This window comes from Herpailurus yagouaroundi, unplaced genomic scaffold, assembly GCF_014898765.1.
Source record: "Herpailurus yagouaroundi ecotype Mexico unplaced genomic scaffold, PumYag 28, whole genome shotgun sequence".
NCBI lineage: Eukaryota > Metazoa > Chordata > Mammalia > Carnivora > Felidae > Herpailurus > Herpailurus yagouaroundi.
In genome coordinates, this window is record NW_024412376.1 from 104268527 (window position 1) to 104288216 (window position 19690).

At 40.5% G+C, this 19690-nt stretch overlaps 1 protein-coding gene across 1 annotated transcript in view; it reads right to left on the minus strand.

Moving 5' to 3' along the window:
- The window catches only part of FRAS1 (Fraser extracellular matrix complex subunit 1), a 421505-nt gene that overhangs the window by 75662 nt on the left and 326153 nt on the right, over nucleotides 1-19690 (minus strand). The window contains exons 38-47 of the mRNA XM_040480456.1: nucleotides 19304-19551; nucleotides 13489-13637; nucleotides 12935-13097; nucleotides 11236-11371; nucleotides 7471-7661; nucleotides 6327-6480; nucleotides 4854-5117; nucleotides 2445-2633; nucleotides 893-1012; nucleotides 440-619 (exon numbers count right to left, since the gene is read on the minus strand). Coding sequence (XP_040336390.1) covers nucleotides 440-619; nucleotides 893-1012; nucleotides 2445-2633; nucleotides 4854-5117; nucleotides 6327-6480; nucleotides 7471-7661; nucleotides 11236-11371; nucleotides 12935-13097; nucleotides 13489-13637; nucleotides 19304-19551 — 1794 coding nt within the window. The remainder of the gene's footprint in view (nucleotides 1-439; nucleotides 620-892; nucleotides 1013-2444; nucleotides 2634-4853; nucleotides 5118-6326; nucleotides 6481-7470; nucleotides 7662-11235; nucleotides 11372-12934; nucleotides 13098-13488; nucleotides 13638-19303; nucleotides 19552-19690) is intronic.

Below are 19690 nucleotides of genomic sequence, written 5' to 3' on the forward strand. Positions count from 1 at the left end.
GCACAGACCCTGAGATGGGGCTCAAAGTCATGAACCGTGAGTTCGCGACCTCAGCCAGAGTCAGACGCTTAACTGACTGAGCCATCCAGGCGTTCCTTTCCTGAATTACATTTCCTGGATTAAGCACAGTGCATCACACTGTGCCGGGTGCTCAGACTTTAGAAGAACAGGGTGCAGTGTTTGCCCTCAAGGAATTGACAATCTAGTTATGGAGACAAGATTGCTTACATAAAATTGCAATCGTTCATTCAGGTTTCAGCAAGAAATTATTGAGTATCTATTGCATGCCAAATGTAATGCAAGGCAGTATATAATGGTCAAAATTCGTAATGCAAAACGTAAATAATAACAACGGCAGATTCTAGGCATCCATGGCCTACCCCCAACGCTTACTAAATCCCAACTTTTGGTTTGATGAAGCAAGAGGCGATAGGCTTACCGGGTGACGCTGCATGCTCTAGATGGCCCAGTTCAGGTTTTCTAGTGATTCTATAGACCAATTCTGCAGGCTTACTCTCCTGGTCCGTGGCAGAGAGCTGCAGAGTGGTGATCTTCTTCACCGAGTTCTCATCCAAGACCAGCCCTTTGTTGGTGGTGACGACTGGTGGGGAGTTGTCTTCTGAAAATATCAGAAGTAGTAATTTGAAAGAGGATCCTTTCAGCTTCCTTTCTTCAATTCTGGGCCTAGTGCCCGGGAGTAAAATCAGAATAATCCTTAAGCCTGTCCCTCAGGGAGTGCACCAAGGATCAGCTTCACACAATAGAGGGGACAGTATTCCAGATTCCCATGTGGGCTGGGTAAAGGAAAGGCTCCAGCCTCAAGGTAAGCACAGTGTAGACTATATAACCCCAGAACTGCTGGAATATTTTTAGAAACCCAATGACCCCTTACCCAAAACACTGATGGAAAATGACTGGCCAATCAATGTGTTGCCTTCTCCATCAACCACATCAAATTTAAAAGCAAAGCTCCCACCAGATTCTCCTTTCCCATGACTGTATTCTACCTGGCCTGTAAAAAAGGACAAGAAAATAAAGATTCGCTATTAGTGATTTCTGCCCTTATTTCTGAAGCATGAGGTGGGAATCTGATTGGTATTCACACCAGTGAATCAATTAACACCTTTCTCACTTTGATATTGCTGTAGACATTTTAATCTAAAGTTTTCAGTTCCTCCCTTTCCCCTCCCACTATTGACTTCCTCGTAATAAAAAGCACTCTCATAATAAAATCATCCCAAGTAGGACTGCTTTATGGTTGAGGCTCAGCTTTTGTGAAAGATTCTAAGGAAGTCTCATGAGTAACCAGATTAACAAAATTGCCCACATGGAATATGTGCAGCAACAGCACCCACATCATTGGTTATACACCCATGTCACAGGTCAAGGGACACGGAGCCACAGTCCGTATTCCTCCCAGAGCTCATCAATCCCATTTCCCAGTGCAGCTTTAAGTCATTTTTGAAACAACACTGGATATAACCAACCAAAGAGTTAACAGATAAACTCTACATCGAAGTCAAAAGGATCGAAAGGGACAAGCTCAACATCTTACATTTTTGTTCAGGGACAGTCTCACTGCCAAGTACCTAGCAATGTAAATAGAACCAAACATCTGGGGAGAGGTGCCTGGTCTCATTTTTAAAAAGGAGACATTGAGGCAAGGATAACTAAGATATTACTATCCCTTTGTCTATTCCACTCCCTTTGGCAAAGTACAGACAGGTCCAGTGAGAATTTAGCTGCTACCCATTTTGAGTGTTAATGCATGGACAAGACCGTTATTTCCTCTCCTGAGGACATATTTCCACCTCTAAATGGAATTGCACATCATCACATGACTTTGGATTTGGGTTACTTTTCTCCCCCATTACATAACTTTTTTTTTTCTTTTACCCCTGGAAGAATTGTACAGTAACTACGTAGCATTTAACACTTATGCTTTTACATTACATCAGCATTTCCTGGAGGAGGGATGAGCTATGTAATCTCCCCCAGGCAGCTCCGATTTATGCCCTTCCATTTTGCTTAGTTCATTAACTTGTGCTCTTTGGGGAGCTAAAAAAGAGATATAAATTGTTCACCTAAGGCAGGCATAATTTTCACCTTAATCCATCCCAATTCACTTCTTTTTCCTTTCTCCCTCTCACGCACACTTTTGAGCATCATAGCAAGTCAAAGTGATTTTTTTTTTCCCTCCATAATCGCCCCAAATTTCATCAATGCTATGTCAAGGCATGAACACATTTTAGCCAAGAAGGATAGTTTTTTTTTTTTAAACAAAAAATTGAGGAGACAAGAAAGCATAAATGGAACTATAACTCAGCTCTTATTCAAAACAAAGAGTGCAGTGTGCTGCCATAAGCTACCAGGCATTGAACTCCCATTTTACTACTGTGGGTGGCTCTGTAGAAGTCTGTACAGGCAGAAGTGAGGTAGCTGACCTTGGGTAATGTCAGCCTGGGTGAAACTCCGGATGGGGCCTTTAACGGAGATTTGCTCTCGGTTGTCATGCTTTACCATCTGCAGGCGCCCTGCCCCAGGATCTTCCTTCATGATGTACATCACCTGACGGTCATCTGAGTCAGTATCTGTCACTCTCAAGTGCTGTTCTGTGATGCGTGCCACAGACCCTGGGAGAGAATGGGAGAGGTTAGGTCACTGCCCATCATTGCCTTTGAATCACTTTGTCAAGTGATTTGGGGAGGCTAGAGACTAAATTATCACATATTGCCTTGGTTTATGTACCAGGTGCTTGCTTGCCCTTCTTCGTCTCCAGATGCATACATTTTAATTTCCCTAAGTGAAACAGTCCCCACCTCCAGTTTGTTAATCATCACTCTCTCTATGCTGTCTCTACTCCTGTGACCTATCAGTTACCCCTCCCTCAATCTATGTTGTAACTCCCAGATCTATGATGAAACCTGTTTGGACCTAACTTATTTGCTGTCTTATTTTTTATTTTTTTTTTTAGTGCTTATGTATTTATTTTGAGAGAGAGAGACAGAGAGTGAGCAGTGGAGGGGCACACAGAGAGAGAAAGAGAGAGAATCCCAAGCAGGCGCTGCACTATCAGTATGGAGCCCGATGCAGGGTTCAAACTCATGAACTGTGAGATCATGATCTGAGCCAAAATCAAGAGTCTGATGCTTAGCCGACTAGCCACCCAGGTGTCCTAACGTATTTATTGTCTTCAGGATCACCAAATCATAAGAGACAGCTTCACATAAGCTTACAAATATATCTTGTTGCCATCTCAGACCAAATAGTTAAAATCCATGTTTACAAGGATTACAAATAGGGAGACCTGAGTGCTGGGCCTTGTAAGGCCATGCAGGTGTTGGGGATGGAGGCAAGGCACTTGCCCCTTGCTTTCCTGTCCAGCCATTTTCTCACATTAAAAACAGTAAATTCTGGTATGCAGATCTTAGTCATTCTTGTGTAACACATCCTGGTGTCTGGCTGGGCCCTGAGCATCCTGAGAACCCAGTGTGTTCTCGCTGGGTAATGCCAACAGTGCAAGGCCTAACCATTCTTTCCTCAGGCCATTCTCAGCAAGTGGCCCTGAGGGATGAAGTGGCATCCTCCTCTGGGACAAAGATCAGGCTTTCTTACTGTCACTACAAGGTGGGGTGGGGGGATGCCAGGCTCCGTGCTCCTCTTCTATAATGCATCCATTGCATGTGAAGGCACCCATCTGGGCCTTCTGCGTCACCTCCACCAGACTTGGAGTGCAGAGGGAGACAAGTGCAGAGTGTAGACTTACCGATGGCAATGCTTCCGGTTATGCTGTGAGTAACAAAGCACTCAGTCTCCGACCGAGGAGCCTCAAGTGTTCTATCAGCACTCACGAAACGGTAACAGGCTAACTCACTAGCTTATAAATAGGGTAAAGGTAAATCTCAGACCTAATAATTGGGACTTTTGGGAATCTCCGGAGTTTCAAATACCATTATGCCATATAGTTTTCACTACAAAATACATGTGGGCACCTGGGTGGCTCAGTTGGTTGAGAGCCCAACTGAGGCTCAGGTCATAATCTGGCGGTTCATGAGTTCAAGACCCACACTGGGCTCTCTGCTGTCAGTGCAGAGCCTGCTTCGGATGCTCTGCCCTGTCTCTCTGCCCCTCCCCATCTTGCATTCTCTCAAAATTAAATAGACATTATATACATATATGAGGAGTAGGAAAAAAAAAACCAGGACCCCACCCAGGGTGATGCAGATGTTTTGTGGGCAAAAGGCCCACTCTCTAATGCAGTAACTCCCTACCGCAACCGACTTTGAGACTGACACGTATCCCAGGTCCTTCAGTCCAGCTTATGTGTAGGCAAAATTGTGACGTTAGACCCTAGGATACTATATCTAATGATTCTCAATTATTTTCATAATCTCTTTTGGTGTATGATAATTTCCCCAGTTGCCCCCCATGCCTCCCCACCCACTTATTTTTTTTTTAAATGAGTATCTTGAGAATTCTGCTTGAGTTTTTTTGTTGTTATTGTTGTTTTGCTTTTTTCTGTGGGATTGGTTGGGCAGTGGCCCTGTTCTAAGAAACCTGGTCCTATGAGTAGCTGGATAAATTAAGGTTTCTGAGGGTCTTGGAAGTACTATAAGTTCTCCTTAATCTTTTCTTGAATTCAAACACAAAGGTATCTGGTCCAAAGAATTTAAGAGATCTACATTAGTTAATCATAACTCTTAGTGTCCTTAAAAGAATAGTTCTCCCCACCTCCAGTCTCCCTGAGTTCTGAATGCCTACTTCACTATCCTCCCACAGAACAAACGTGCACACAGACAAGAAAGAAATAAGGACAGAGGGACCACAGCCACTCTCTTCCATTCCTGTGGTACCTGCTGAGAGTTGAAGGACTTGGTTTACAGCCAAGTGGGGGGCGCTGCTTGTAGGCAGCTCTATGTATATCTCCATCCTCCCTGTGTCCATGTAGAGGCCATCCGTGAGGGAGAACCGGAACTCATCCACTGCCACACCGGGACCACCAGGCATGTACCCGACCAGTCCAGCCAGGATGTCCTGGTAGGTGAAGGAGGAGCCCTGAGCTAAAACCCTCCCATTCTTCAGAGGCTCAGAAGCAGTTTGCCTCCAGAGCAGACGACCTGAGGAAAAAAGTAAAGAAAAACAAAGAAAAAGTGGTAGAATACATATGGCGCCAAAACTTGGCTTGGCTTTGTCAACTAGTATGAGCCTGGGTAAGATGTCAAGCACCTCAGAGTCTCTTGGTGTCACACGCACATAAATGACCAACAACTCAGAATTTTCTAAATATTTAAGCACAGGGTGCTGCCCTGTGGCCTCATCTACAAATAAATATGATAAAATCCTCCTTTTCCTGTTTAAAAATCTCTTAAGGAGACACAATGGATGTGGTAATACAGTGGCTTAGAAGTCAAGTCTCCCTCCATGAATTCAAACTCACGCCACTATTTAAACCTTATTTTTCCCTTCTACAAAGTGAAATTAGCACTTGTCACTTGCTGCTTTCCTTCTGGGGCATCTGGGATGGGAGAAGGGACTGTGTTTTCAATTCCATTTAAATTCAGAAAGACACAAGACATCTTTGGGTGGAGACATCTTTTTCTGTCTTCAAGGGTCATGTGTATCACAATGAGACAGTTAAAGTGCTTCATTAAAGAAAGTGAAAGTGAAGGAAGGGACGATAAAATGCAATGACCAACAGACTCTTCTATTAACCTTCCATCAACAGCAACAACTTCATCTTTAAAAGACCAAGAGTGTTATGATACACTAGGATACCACGTGGGAGATGAAAGTTCCAGAGCTTTAGCTAGTACCAGAGGGATGGCACTTAGAAAACAAGTAGGTAAAAGATTCCCATGGTGGTTTTTACCTCTGGTTTAATCAGGAAAAGTGCTTTCTTTGCAAAAGGACCAAGCTCATAAAGACACCTAGCACACCTCTAACCTGAAGTGCATACCTTGTGCAATTAATATCAAGGTGGCCATGCTGTTCCTTGCATGAGATGGCCCAGGATTAACAAGCAATGAAGCCCTACTCTGATAAGAGGACTCTAAACCCATTTTGCCTGAGGTTATACAGGCAAGCAGGAAAAGAGCTGAAATTGAATTTCAGATACACCAATTACCTAGGATTCAGGCTTTTAGAGCAACTGGTGTCAACTGTGACCCTAAGAATATTGGCTAGCTGTGAATCTGATTATACTTTGATGCAAAGAATGGACTATGTACAGGTGAGGTGGAGGAATAACTAACAGAAATCTACATGTTTATTCTAACAACCTGTTGGGCATCTCAATTAAGAAGCTCGCCATAGCAGTTGTGTCCTACCGTGGTCAGGCTTTTTTGTCAATACGAAAACCAGCTCATTATCCGGAGTGTCCAGATCTTGCAGGCTCAAAGAAGAATTGCTTATCACCACTCCCGAGCTGAGCTGCACACCAAGGGGCCGCAAGGTCATCCTGGGAGGCTCATCGTTCTTCCTCTGATTAAAGTATAAAATATCAGGTCTCACACAGATATTGGTTTAAGAAGAAAGAAAATGTATCTTATTCAGAGAAAGTAACATATTCACACCAACTTTCACTATTGAAATAGCATGTCATGTGTCACAATCTTTAATTCCCCATCAAAATGGTTAGTTGGGAAAGACAGCAAACCACACAAGCAAAATGTCTCCTTGAAAAGAAACTGACGTTCTACAGAAATCGCCTTGGATGTTTTCCACAGGTACAATGATCATGGTTTTCATGGACATGTGGTTGGAGAAGTGCAAGCATATTTGGGGGACAAAATAACACATTCTTTGAAATCAGAACTGTCTTGGAAAGCCCCAAAATACCACAGTACTGTAGGAGGCCATCATATTTAAAAGTGTGAGTCTCTCAGAGTCTCCCTGACCCTGTGCCAGCCCCGCTTTACGATTCCTGAAGGGTAGGGTATTGAGGATATTTTCCCAAGGCAGAGGGTATTCCATGCTGAGTTTTATCTTTTATCTTTCTCTCTCCCCGGGCTGGTAGAGCAAGCTATGTAATTGCTCAAACAAGAATAAATACAGCATCAAAGGACACATTTCTTTGATGTTACAATTTAACGAATAAATGCATTAAAATATAAGAAAAGGCAAATATGTATCTAGAACTACATATAATAATTTCAGGGAAAAATAGGCATATGTTAGTTTTTGTCTAAATATGAGATTGCCAGGGTTTCTCTTGTATGACCCTCACAAACTGCTCTTACACAGAATGAATACATTTTACCCTGAAGTGAAAATTCAGATTTCCAAGTCAGACCATCCCCAAATGCCAGCCTTAATTCTACAAGTTTCCTAAAGGTCAGGGTTATATTTTTAAATTGACCTCTAAAACTGAAGGTCAAATGGAATCTTTTTTGCTTTTCAGTTCATATAGAGCTATCTCATCATGGGATATTGTCATCAAAGGCCCAACTTTTCCAACTTCAAAGTCTTTACCTCAATGGTGATATTGATGCTGTGGATCTCTGAACGACTGTTTCCATCACTTACATAAAAACTAAAAATGTCATGGGTTGGCTCAATGCTTTCATGAACACTTTGAAAGTAGTAAATGTAGTTTTCTAGGACATCTTGAATAGGGAATGATGCCTCCAGGTCACTGGTGGTTCCAGGGCCAAAACGATCACCTGCATCAACATCAAGAGAGAACTTTTACCTTGATCCCTCAATTCCTGCTTACTAGGCTGAACTAGAAAACATGACACTATTATCAACAAAAGATGAAAATTCATTAGAGGATAAAAATGGAGAATGGAAAGGGCACAAGACTAGCAATATAAGACTTGGGGTTTGATCCCTGTTTCCCTCCTATTCCTCATCTATACATGGTTATATTTGCCCTGCTGTTTCCACAGGGAATCAAATGATATAATATGCATGAAAGCACTCAGAATGTTATTATTTTATATAGCAAGAATCAGGTTGTTTTGTTAGAAATCTGTGATAAAGTAAATCCTGGGGCAAGTAACGATACAATAGCAAAGGTTCTACCTTAAGCCTTAGTCAATTTCAAAACCACTATGCCTAGCACATCCTGCAAGAGGAAGCCTCCTTCTCTATATAAAAAAAGGCTAACTCTATACCTTTTTATCTAAGAAACCTCCCCTTGGGTCAGAGCTTAGACCCTGGGATGGTACACCAGGGCTACTGTGATGCTCGGGGACCATTCAGAGCTTAGGTGCCATTCAGCGACTGAGATTCTCAAGTATCATTCAGAGCTCCAGAGATAGAGCAGGTTCTGGTTAACTCTACTTTTCATACCAACCCCAACCAAACAATGGAAAAGGGCAAGAGGGAGAGTAAGCACTGTCTACATGACAGATGACTTGTCTCTTTTTTGGTGTGAGTCTCTCTAATTGGTTGATTTTAAACTGTTACCACATTTTCTTCTAAAGAGAGGAGAAAAAGAAAAGAAATCCCTGTGTCTTCAAACATTCCCTGGATACACATCAACAAAGAAAAGTGTATATAGAAGATCTCAAAACAATAAGGCTTTCTTTTTCTCTCTTCCATGGCCCTTTGCAAAGATCAGGTCATAAATCAAAAGGCCATTGACTTCCTGAATTATAGATAGTATCATTTTTTTTTTTTTTTTTTTTGTTAACCTCCCAACAGAAAGACTAGGAATGAAAATGTTTTATTTGTAATGTGTTTCAAGAGCTCAGGACATTTGTTTCTTCTTCAATGACATGAATTTTCTTAGATTTTACCCATCAGTTTAATTCTTCTTGACATCAGAAGCATAACATAGGAGAGTCTAAGTGACCAGTGACCTGATAATCCCTAGGACATACAGTTCAGTGTTTCCAGAAGGAAGTGCTGTATGTAATTCCTTCAAATTTTTATTTTCCATTTACATTGATCACTACAAATAAAATAAAGGTGGCTTCTCTATTTGGGTGAAAGAGCCTAAGCAAACTAAATGATGCCTAAATATAGACTCAAATAGAGTAATGACTTCTTTTCTGTCATTGGAAAACATGCTGTTCAACAAGTGAATCTGTCAGTGAAGCTTTAAGCACCAATCCTTCCAAGTTTTAAAACTGCACCTTCTAGGGGCACTTGGCTGGCTCAGTTGGTACAACATCTCACTCTTGATATCAGGGTCGTGGGTTTGAGTCCCGTGTTGGGCATGGAGCTTACTTTAAAAAAAATTTTTTTTAATTGCATCTTCTGTTTTTTCATGTAAAATCATTCTCATTTTGCTTCCTTGCCTTCTTAAGCAGAATATACTATGCACAAATTAAACAGTTCTCAATGCATGCAGGCTATCATTATCAGCATCTATTACTGCCTTGTGCTGGAACACAGTCTTGTGTGCCCTAGAGGCAATGAAGGTGGGTACTGTTCTGTTTGTGTTGGTACTAAATGAATGTAGAGCCCATGCTGTAGGATTTTATACCTAACAATATAATTATTGTTTCTTCCCGTCTTGCCGGTAAGAAGTTAAAATTGCTTCTAATATTTTTAAAAAGGCATTAGGCTGATCTGTTGGATTCTGAATCTAGGGAGCTAGTTTCATATATACAAAACAGGCTCAGTTCCGAACACCCATGGAGCAAAGGCTGGGGTCCTTAAATTGTCTTGGGATAATTATTTGTACCTCTCACCCCCCACCCCCCACCATCTTTTCCTTACTTCCAGGCTCATACTAATGTAGAGCAGTGATTCTCCAGGCATCTTCCTGGGTCAACAGCAGTGGTATCACCTATGAGCTGGGGGGAAATGCAAATGCAAGGGCCTCACCAGCCTCTGCAAACAGGAACTCTGAGCTTGCTGCTCGGGAAACTGTTTTCACGAGCCCTCCAGGTGAGTCTTATACACAGTAAGGTTTGAGAATCACTTTTTAGAGAGGTGAGGCTTGCCAGAAATTTAACTTCTACATCAGTGACATACTCCTCTGCATGCATTCCAGGTTAACGTAAAACTGTTACGAAGGCTTAATAAGAAACCACCCGGAGAGAAGAGAAGTGCAAAGGGGCAACTACCGTTTCATGATTTCCCACCTTTGCCCATGCTCTTCCCTCTGCCCACAGTGAGACTCCCACCAACCCTTCAAGTTCTAGTGCACATGTCACTTCCTCAGCCTTTTCTGCCATCTCAGGCAAAATTAATCGTTTTGCCCTATGTACCTTCTCAGAGTTTGCCCCTCTCCCTGTCCCAGCATTTTATTTATTGTGATTCATCAGTCTTCATATCTGTCTCCCTCTCAAGGCAGGGTCTATGACTCATCTTTACATCCTTTGTATCTAGCACATACATTTGTTGAGATAAATCAAATTGAGGGACAAACAAACTACGTACATACAATGAAAGACAAGATGGGGAAAGGACCTGAGATTTTCTACAGGAAAACACGGCCACTGCTAAAGGGACTTCTGGTAACCAGGCTCAGATCCCAGGCAACATGCTGGCCACAGACACCTTCAGTGAAAGGCCTCTCCGTGGGAGCTGCTAGCTGCACACCAATTAGAGCCAAGCGCTGGCATTCAGGATTCTCATTGCAGAGGCAGAAACACAGTAACCTGCCAGGAGCTGTCTCAACTGCCAGTCACCTGGGTCTCAGAGGGCCTGTGGACAGCACACGCCTGCTTGCCTCTCCTTCCTTGTGATAACCATCAAGGGCGGTGGGCCCAGGGCAGATGGTGGAGGGGGAGGGATGTTGAGGAGAGGGTCACAGATAGACAAGCATGCATTTCAATTCATGTCATATCTTTAAAAGGAGCTGGGACATAAACTATGGTTCAGCTAAACTGCAGCCACTTCACAATGAAAAGACAGGAATTTCCTTGACACTCAGTTCTGAGTGTCTCTCCATCCCCATTGCACACACTACAGATCTTCCACCCTGCTCTATTTTTTTGTCATAGCCTGACTTACCTCCTGGCATCTTACACAATCTTCTCATTGGTGAGGCTTCGTATCTGTCTCCCCCTACCAGGATCTAAGGCAACATGAAGGTAGGGGTTTCTATCTGTTTTGTTTACTGATATACCCCTAGTACTTAAAAAGTGCCTGGCACACAGAAAATGCTCGGTAAATTTCTGAGTGAATGAAAGCTTCCTTCTTCCCGTTTCCTTGAAATGGATCCATTCCTCTGTTAGTCCTTCACCTCCAGGTTTAGCTAAAGTCAGTTACCTCCTTCCACCGTCCCTTCTTTCTAGGTCCAGAATAATTCTACAGCAAAACTACTGCTGGTACCTGTTCCCGTGTTCTCAATGCAGCCATATTTGGGCAGAGCACTTAGTTTAATGATGGCGTCTCCCTGGAGGTTGTCCTGATCGTCGGCAGCAAAGAAATGGTGAAATGAGAGTGGGGCTCTCCCTCCCTCGTCCACCTAAGAAAGAAAATATTGTACAGTCCTTGGGCGGTTGCACAGAACTGCAGTAAAAAGAACTGAATTGAAAAGTGCTGCCTGGGGTGACCTTCCAGCACCAATTCCACTTCTTTGATGAGGCAGAATCTCTACAGACGAGATGAAGAATGTGCATGATGCTGGAGCCAGGCCTCTCAAAGCTACACTCAGACACTATGACTTCTGTGTCTCCCTTCAAAGTTGTGCTTCCTTCAGTGATGGATCTGGTTATCAAGCAGCTCTAGCCCATTCCAATCACCCACCTCGGCACAGCAGGATGGCTGCCTTTCTTCCCTATCAACATTCAAAAGCCCGCAGCTAGAGAATGATCCATCCTGTTCTCCCTCAGATACTGTGAGGGTGACTGTCCCACAGGTGCTCCCACCCAGGATAAAAGTCCCACTTCTCCCCTTACAGGATATGTTGGTAGGTGTGCAGGAAGAAAGACCTCACCATACCTGAAAGCAAGGGCTGATCTTAATGTTAAAGAGGCAAATAAATCAGCATAAGTAAAAGCAGCTGCTTGAACTAACTTTTTCTTTTAGGGCCCTGTTTTGTATGCTAACTCTGCAACCTGTCCCTGGTGTTTTTTGCTAGCCTCCTGGACATGACTGAGCCATTTCACTTTGAATAATTCTTGGCCTCATGTAGGGAGATCTACAAGATACAAAGTAGAAGGTCATCCTGACGCTGGGAATGGAGAAGGTCCACATGGGTTCCCCAAGGTATGGAATATCAAAGCCATTTAAAAACAACTCAGTTTTATGAGTATCATTTGCTTGACAAAACCAGAAAAATTCCTGCATTTTTGGCATTATGGTATGTACACAGAGCAGGCCAAGGAAACTGAATTAACTCTTATGGAATCCCTACCATGTGTTGTTATGTACCGGGGGCTTTTATATGCTATTCTGTTAACCATCAGAGCAATCCTCTATATAACAGGAGTAGTTATATTTTAAAGATGAGGAAATGGAAGCTAAGAAATATGTAATTAATTAGACCGGGGTCACTCAGCTAGTAAGTAACAGAACCAGCACTTGAACTCGGGTCTGGGTGACCTCATGATTGGGATATGTCATATGGCCTCCATCCCCCCCACACCCAAGGAACTGTAAATAATATTTACAGTGATTAATATTGACTTAAGAAGTGACTTGGGGACATTGTCCATATCCCCATATTTTAGTTCTTACAGACATTAGATGATTAACTCCTAAAAGATATATTACATTTATAATTTCACTCCCACTACTTCACACATCTAGCATAATATACAAAATATTACACATGTCTAGCATTTATGCCTAGCACATAAATAATTTTGACTAAATAATACAAACATAGTTATTTGACCTTCTGCATATAATTTTTTCATACTTTTTGAAAAAACTCATGATTAAAAACTGCATATCTTGACAGTATTGGCTAGATACTTTGGGGGAAGAACTTGGCAGCCAGTTCAGGTAGAAATCCCGTATTTACATCAGCACAGATTCCAGTTCTCTATAACACTCATTGTTCATTGATCTGAGAATTGTTTACCGTGATAAGGTCAGCGAAAGCAATGACTGGAGGTGGATTCTCAACAGGAGTGATAGTGATGGTAAACATCTGATTGTCTAGATGGTTGTGGTCCATATCAGAGACAGAGAAATGGAAGCTATCAGTAACCAGATTACCATCAGTCTCATACACAGCTGAATACCTACAGAGGTAAGGACAAGAATCAAATGAATGAGCTACATGACAAGCCAGGTAAGATGATTGCATCTTTGTTTAAAACTGGAACAATATAGGGGCGCCTGGGTGGCTCAGTTGGTTAAGCATCCAACTTCAGCTCAGGTCATTATCTCTTAGTCCATGAGTTCGAGCCCCTCGTCAGGCTCTGTGCTGACAGCTCAGAGCCTGGACCTTGCTTCAGATTCTGTGTCTCCCTCTCTCTCTGTCCCTCCTCCCCCCCCTCTTTCTCTCCAAAATAAATAAACATTAAAAAAATGAAGCAATATAATCTTTCAAGGGAGCTATGGGTTAGTTGCTTAAATGTTTTAATACAATTTTTAAAAATTCTGTCAAGTAATACAAAGTGGTTATATTACCTAATTTTCTTGTTGTTGATGTCTTCCATTGTGAAATTGGAAACCTCCGAGAGCTCTTCCACTTCAGATCCTGACATTCTTAAGAGGGCACCATACATGGGCAGAGAATTTAACTGAATCCATATCTCTGGGTCAGGGGAAGAATCATCCTAATCAGGCAAATATGAGGCAAGACATGAACACACATTTATAGGAATAAGTGCTTCCAGTAGTTAAAAATCACGTGCTTCCTTCTCTGCCAATTGGAAAAGTCTCTTTCCCTTTGTGATAAAGCAACACCACTTTGAAGTGCTTGAAAATCCTAGTATCTATTCCTCGTAAAATGCCTCTTTGATAATGTCTTCTTTCAAGACTAGCTTATGATAATAATGGGGAAATGCCCTTTAGGTATGTGGCATAAAACAAAGAGATGCCCTATTGTTATTATAAGGGCCACATGGGGTTTCATTGCTATTACAAGCATCTAGTGAAGAACAAAACATGGTCAGAGATAGAAAGTCATCTCTCTATAAACATGGTTGTAGGCTTCTTTTAAGAGTTTCAAAGGAAAGTTTGCTTTTTAGACAGAGTTAAAATTCTATTATAACATATAATACAATGATAAATATAATTCTGTGGAACAGAAAGAAGGGAAGTTATTTAGCTTAGTCAAGGACTCACTTTAAGTAATATTTGACATGTAAAAAGTTTAGTTTAACAGAAGAATTCAGGAAATCTTACAGATTTCATTCTACCAGGATGGAACCTACAGATACTCAACCCCCAAGATGACCAATCTTAACAAACACGATTTCCCTTTCCTTCTGCATTGTTTATTGAGAAATAAAATTGGCTTTCTGTGTTTCCAAGTGGACAATAGTTGTATATCTCAATGAACAATTTCTTCTTTCTTCAAGAATATTGTGGAAATATCTAAGAGGCAGGCAACATCTTCTTGGAGAGTTTCTCTGAGTCATTCATCTTTTAGAGTAGTTGGCTGTGAACATGGGGGCTCTTTGCACTTTACCACAGTAACAAAAAATATATATATTGCATGGCAAAGTGTACTTTTAAATGCAAATTTCCATTGCTGTGTTATAGTTATTTGAAGTATGGATCAGGAATGTGCTCAGGATATCTGGTGATCTGGGGCAGGGGGGTTTTAGTCAGTTCTTGTTTATAACCCTAAAGGCCTTTTTAAGTTGACAGGTCAGAGCCTCAATGCAAGGTCACAGAATTTTCCATATTTCCTCACATCACCTGACATCAGTAAGGAAGGAAACTCAAATTCATTGAAGCTGCAAACCTTCAGAAAATTTCCCCTAAATTTATACTTCAAAACTTTCTCTACTATTCCACATGGGTTATCAAATACAACATGCAGACTTCCAAAAGACTGCCTCCTAATATTATTATGAGTACCCTCTGAGAGAGAATTTTTAAAAGACAGCTAAGAGTTCCAAAGTACTGTCTTCGGAGATGGTGATAAACTACAAGGACAGAACTCTTGGCTCTTGATTAGAATGAATAGCTTTGAAATTCCACACTGGTAAATTTGGCAAAGAAATGCTTATTTCATGTCAGGCACATTTATTTTAATGTTTCAAATCTCAAGTGACCGGTGGGTTTGAAAAAGTGTGAAATTGGCTAGATATTTTTTTTCTTCTGAAAATGCTATCATAATTTAAGAAAATATTAATTATTTTTAATAATTAAGGAAAATTATTACTTTGGCCTATCTAAGGTATCATGGATGCAAAAAAAATTGATAAGAATGTAGACTTTATTCTCACATAATTTTCCTACCTTCCTAACCCTTTTGTATTAGTTCATTTTTCATTTTCTTTTTATTATTTTTACATCTATTGACCCACCAGTCAACACAAGGACTAGAACACTGCTAATTAACATTCATGTATGTGTTCCTCCTTTATCTTGTCATTGGGCTACCATCACCCAGGATCTTGCTTCTCATTTCCTTGAATTTCTTGATATGATTTGATATATTACTACAAAGTATTTTTAGTTGTTTTTAAAAAACTTATGAAAAGACTTTCCCCTTGTGGGACTTCTTACTCAGTAGTGGACTGCTGAGACCCGTCGATAGTGTTGTATGTAGCAATAGTTCATCTGTTTCGAGTGTTGTGTAATATTCTAAGGAGTAAGTATACCACAGGTTCTATTATCCTGTTGATGGGCATTTGTCTTGTTTCAATATTGTTGCTATTACAAATAGTATCACTTTGAGTATTCTTGGGCATATCTTTTGGTGTACATATGAAAGTTTCTCTTGGATAGGAATCTAGGAGTGGAATGGTTAGTGTATATGACCACTCATCCTCACAAGACTATGCCAAATTCATTCCCAAAGTGGCTTCCTCAAGTTTACTTTTCCATCAGCAAAGAAACTTCTATAGGTTCATTTCCTCTACAACATTTAAAAATTTAGATTTCTTCCAGTTGAATTGGTATGATATGGTATATAGTCTTTTTGGCTTTTCTTGATGCATAAAAAAGTGATGATATCTTTTTATATTTATTGGCCCTATGGGTTCCTCTTCTGAAATTCCTATTAATGTCTCTTGTTCATCTTATCTGGGTTATCTTTTTCTTCTCAATCTGTAGACATTTGATATATTTTCTTTGTTATTTTTGGTTATATATATTGCAAGTACCTTCTTCCAATTTGTAACTTGTCTGTTTTGTGTATTTCTGGTATGTTTAGGGAAACATAAATTTAATTTTAACATAGTCAAATTTATTAATCTTTTCTTCATAGTTAGGACTTTTTGTTTCTAGTTTAAAAATTCTTCCCTTTCCCAATATCTAAAAATATTTACCTATATCCTACAAAAAAATTGCTTGATTTGCTTGAAGTTACTAACCTCTGTGTACAGTGTGAGGGAGCACTACAAGTTCTTTTTTTATCCACAGGAACAACCATTTTGTGCAGATCTATATTTTAAGTAGTTCCTCCTGTTTCCACTGATCTGGCTTACTATACCTGTTTTATATTATAGTCTCATTTGTAGGTCTGTTTCTGGACTCTCTCGTACATTCTTGTGCTACTACACTGCTTTAAATAGCGCAGGTTTATCATAAATTCTGATATTTGATAGGGCAAGCCCCTGCCCTCCTAGCATTCTGTTTCAGAATTTTGGTCCTTCGTTCTTTATTGTAGAATCAGCTTATCAAGATCCATAAAAAGTCCACTGGGCTTTTGATTGGAACTCAGTTGAAAGGCAGGATCACTTTGCAGGAAAATTGCTATCTTTTAGATATTAAATCCTGTGATTCATGAGTATGGCATGTCCCATCATTTATTGAGTGCTTTTAATGTTTTATTTTATTTTTGAGAGAGACAAAGACAGAATGCAAGTGGGTTAGGGGCAGAGAGAGAGGGAGACACAGAATCCGAAGCAGGCTCCAGGCTCTGAGCTGTCAGCACAGAGCCCAAAGCAGGGCTTGAACTCACGAGCTGTGAGATCATGACCTGAGCCGAAGTCAGACGCTCAACTGACTGAGCCACCCAGGCGCCCCTATTGAGTGTTTAAAAAAAAAAAAAATGTTTGTCAATTAAGTTGTTACAATTTTTTCTGTAGAAGTACTGTCTAATTTTTGTTAGATTTAGTCCAAAAGACATGATTTTAAAATGCTATTATAAGTGGTATCATTTTTTAAGTTACATTTAGTGGCTATTTTTTGCTTATGTATAGCAATGCTATTGCTTTGTTGAGCTTCTCTTTGACCCCTTGGTAAATTCTCCTTTTATTTCTAAAACTTGGCTAAGAGATTCTTTTGGATTTTCTTTTAGTTGTACATAGTATCAATTTTCCCTAGAAATTATACATCTTTTTTTACATTTATTCTTAGATATGTGTTATGCGATGTTATTATAGATGGTATCCTATTTTTAATTATTATATTTTTGGCTGGTGCCTAGAAATGCTATTAGCTTTTTAAAATTAATCTCATATCATCCTGCCCACATTACAGATGAGAAAACTAGCCCTAGAAAGCTAAGTAACTTGCCAAGGGTTACTATGCTAGTAAGTGGTAAGCCTGGATTAAAACTCATCTGTTGTAACTACAAAACACCCTTTCACTACTTGTTTACCTGCAGTGTGTAGCAAACTGTACAGGAAACCACCATTAAGAAGCAAATCACACAGAATCCCATTTCTGCCTTTTGTCTCTCTTGACATCTCTTGCCATTAATGATACTCTAATTAAGAGGCTTGTCTGCTCCTATCCTTTTATATTCTGCTCCATTTATGACCAGCATTTCAGATGGCTTTTCTAACCTAACTCACTAACTATGCATATCTGTAAAAATTTCCCCCCATGACACCAAGCACAAAATTCTTCTACAACCCTCAGAGAAAAAGTTAGTATATAACTTAGCTAAGTCCTTAAAATATGCTATACTTTCAGCAGGCTAGAATAGTCCTTTTGGAGTCTTTCTGCTCTAGTGGGTAAATTCACATTCAATCAATTTCTGAAAAATACATGTTCAGTTGCCAATGGGCTTGCGTTTTGATATGCAGCTTATAATACACAGTTAATGGGCAGGAACTGCTCCTGGAGAGCTATTTTGGCCTGTCAAACATTTTTCAAGCCTTGGTGATCTATTGATTAAATCTATATTCATACATTTTTATGAATTCATGAGTTTCATAAGATTCAAAAGACCATAACCTATGGTAAAAATCACCTGTCAATTAAGAAAAAAACAAAATCAAAGCTGTTCTGAAGCTCTACTGGACCCATGAGAAGAATCAGGGTGGAATGCAGTTTCCCATAATTTAAGAAAAGACAATTTCAGGGCTAAATCTGTACTAAAGCAATTGAAGCAATTGTTCCCAGGCTAAGGCTTTATCTTACATGGTACTATTCAGGACTAGATTTTAGAGCTAGACTATTTAGCCCAGAAAAGGATTACTTAAAACTATATAGTATTTAAAAAGGCGGGGGACAGGTCATTGGTTGGAATTTTAACATTGGTAAGGAAAAATTCAATACTGAGAATGATTACCATTCAGATAGTCATCCTTATTTTCAAGGTATTTGCCAAAACTATTCATTATGTTTACATGGATAATTCATGTATGTTTACAATGCACACAACTGAAAAATAAAATTAATTATCCTTATTATCCTTAGCTCCAGAGGTGGAATCAAAGAAAGAAGAAGAGTTTAATTAACCAGGATCACTTAGCAAATTAATGCCAGATGGGGAAAAAATGCAGAGTCCCTAAATCTAAACCTTGGTCCCCTAAACACACTGCTTCCTTTGGGGCATGGGATGGGGGTGAGTCAGTAATCTTGCCTAGGGAATCTGGCAGAGACGCACTGCGAAAGGGGTGTGGCAGCATTCTGTCTAGAGCTGGCTCTGAGACAAAAGCTGGTGAAAAGTGGGCTTCTTCTCAGTGGGCCATGAAATATCATAAGTTATTAGTCATTAATCAGACAAGTTCTTCTAAAACGCTCTTTCCTGAAAATTCCCACTCAAAATATTACGGATGGGGCTTCAAAAAAAATGGGGACTTGGGTTTTTCTGACACCAGCAATGTTCCTTGTTGGCAATCACCCATCCCTACACAATCTCATTGTGTTTTCATCAAAGTTTTGCTCGTTCCTTTGTCTGTTCATGAGACACTAGGAGCAGCCAGAGTAAACACTGTAACTCCTTCTAAGAGTAGAACTATTGGGAAAGTTGAGAAAAAACTTCTTTATCTGGCCATATTCCTGATGTCCCAAATATTCAGCCATAGCCTTATTTTCTAGTCAGGCCCAGGGATGGGATGCAGTGAACAAGAGCGGGGCAAGAACTTACAACATAAGCAAGATGTGACCTGGTGATTACGGCCGTGCTTTTACTAGCAACTGTAATGCTCAGAGAGGCGCCGGCAGCCAGCTGAGGCCCTGGGTCCTCTGACAGTGACACCTCCACTCTTACTTCCACGGTTGTCACCGAGGTGCCATCTGTGACTGAGATCTCCATGCTGTCTTCCCGGGCGGAGGAGCCGTCGTGTAGATACTGCAGAGCATTTTTCTCAATGTCCTCATATGTGAAAGTGTCACCTTTTGAGAATAAAACAAAGTGCAAAACCAATTACTTCTGGGAATAACACTTTTCATGTATATAACACCTTTGTTCTCAGGATTTCAAAGTACATATAGGATCATAAACTCTGGGAGTTGTAAGTTAATTAGTCCAACC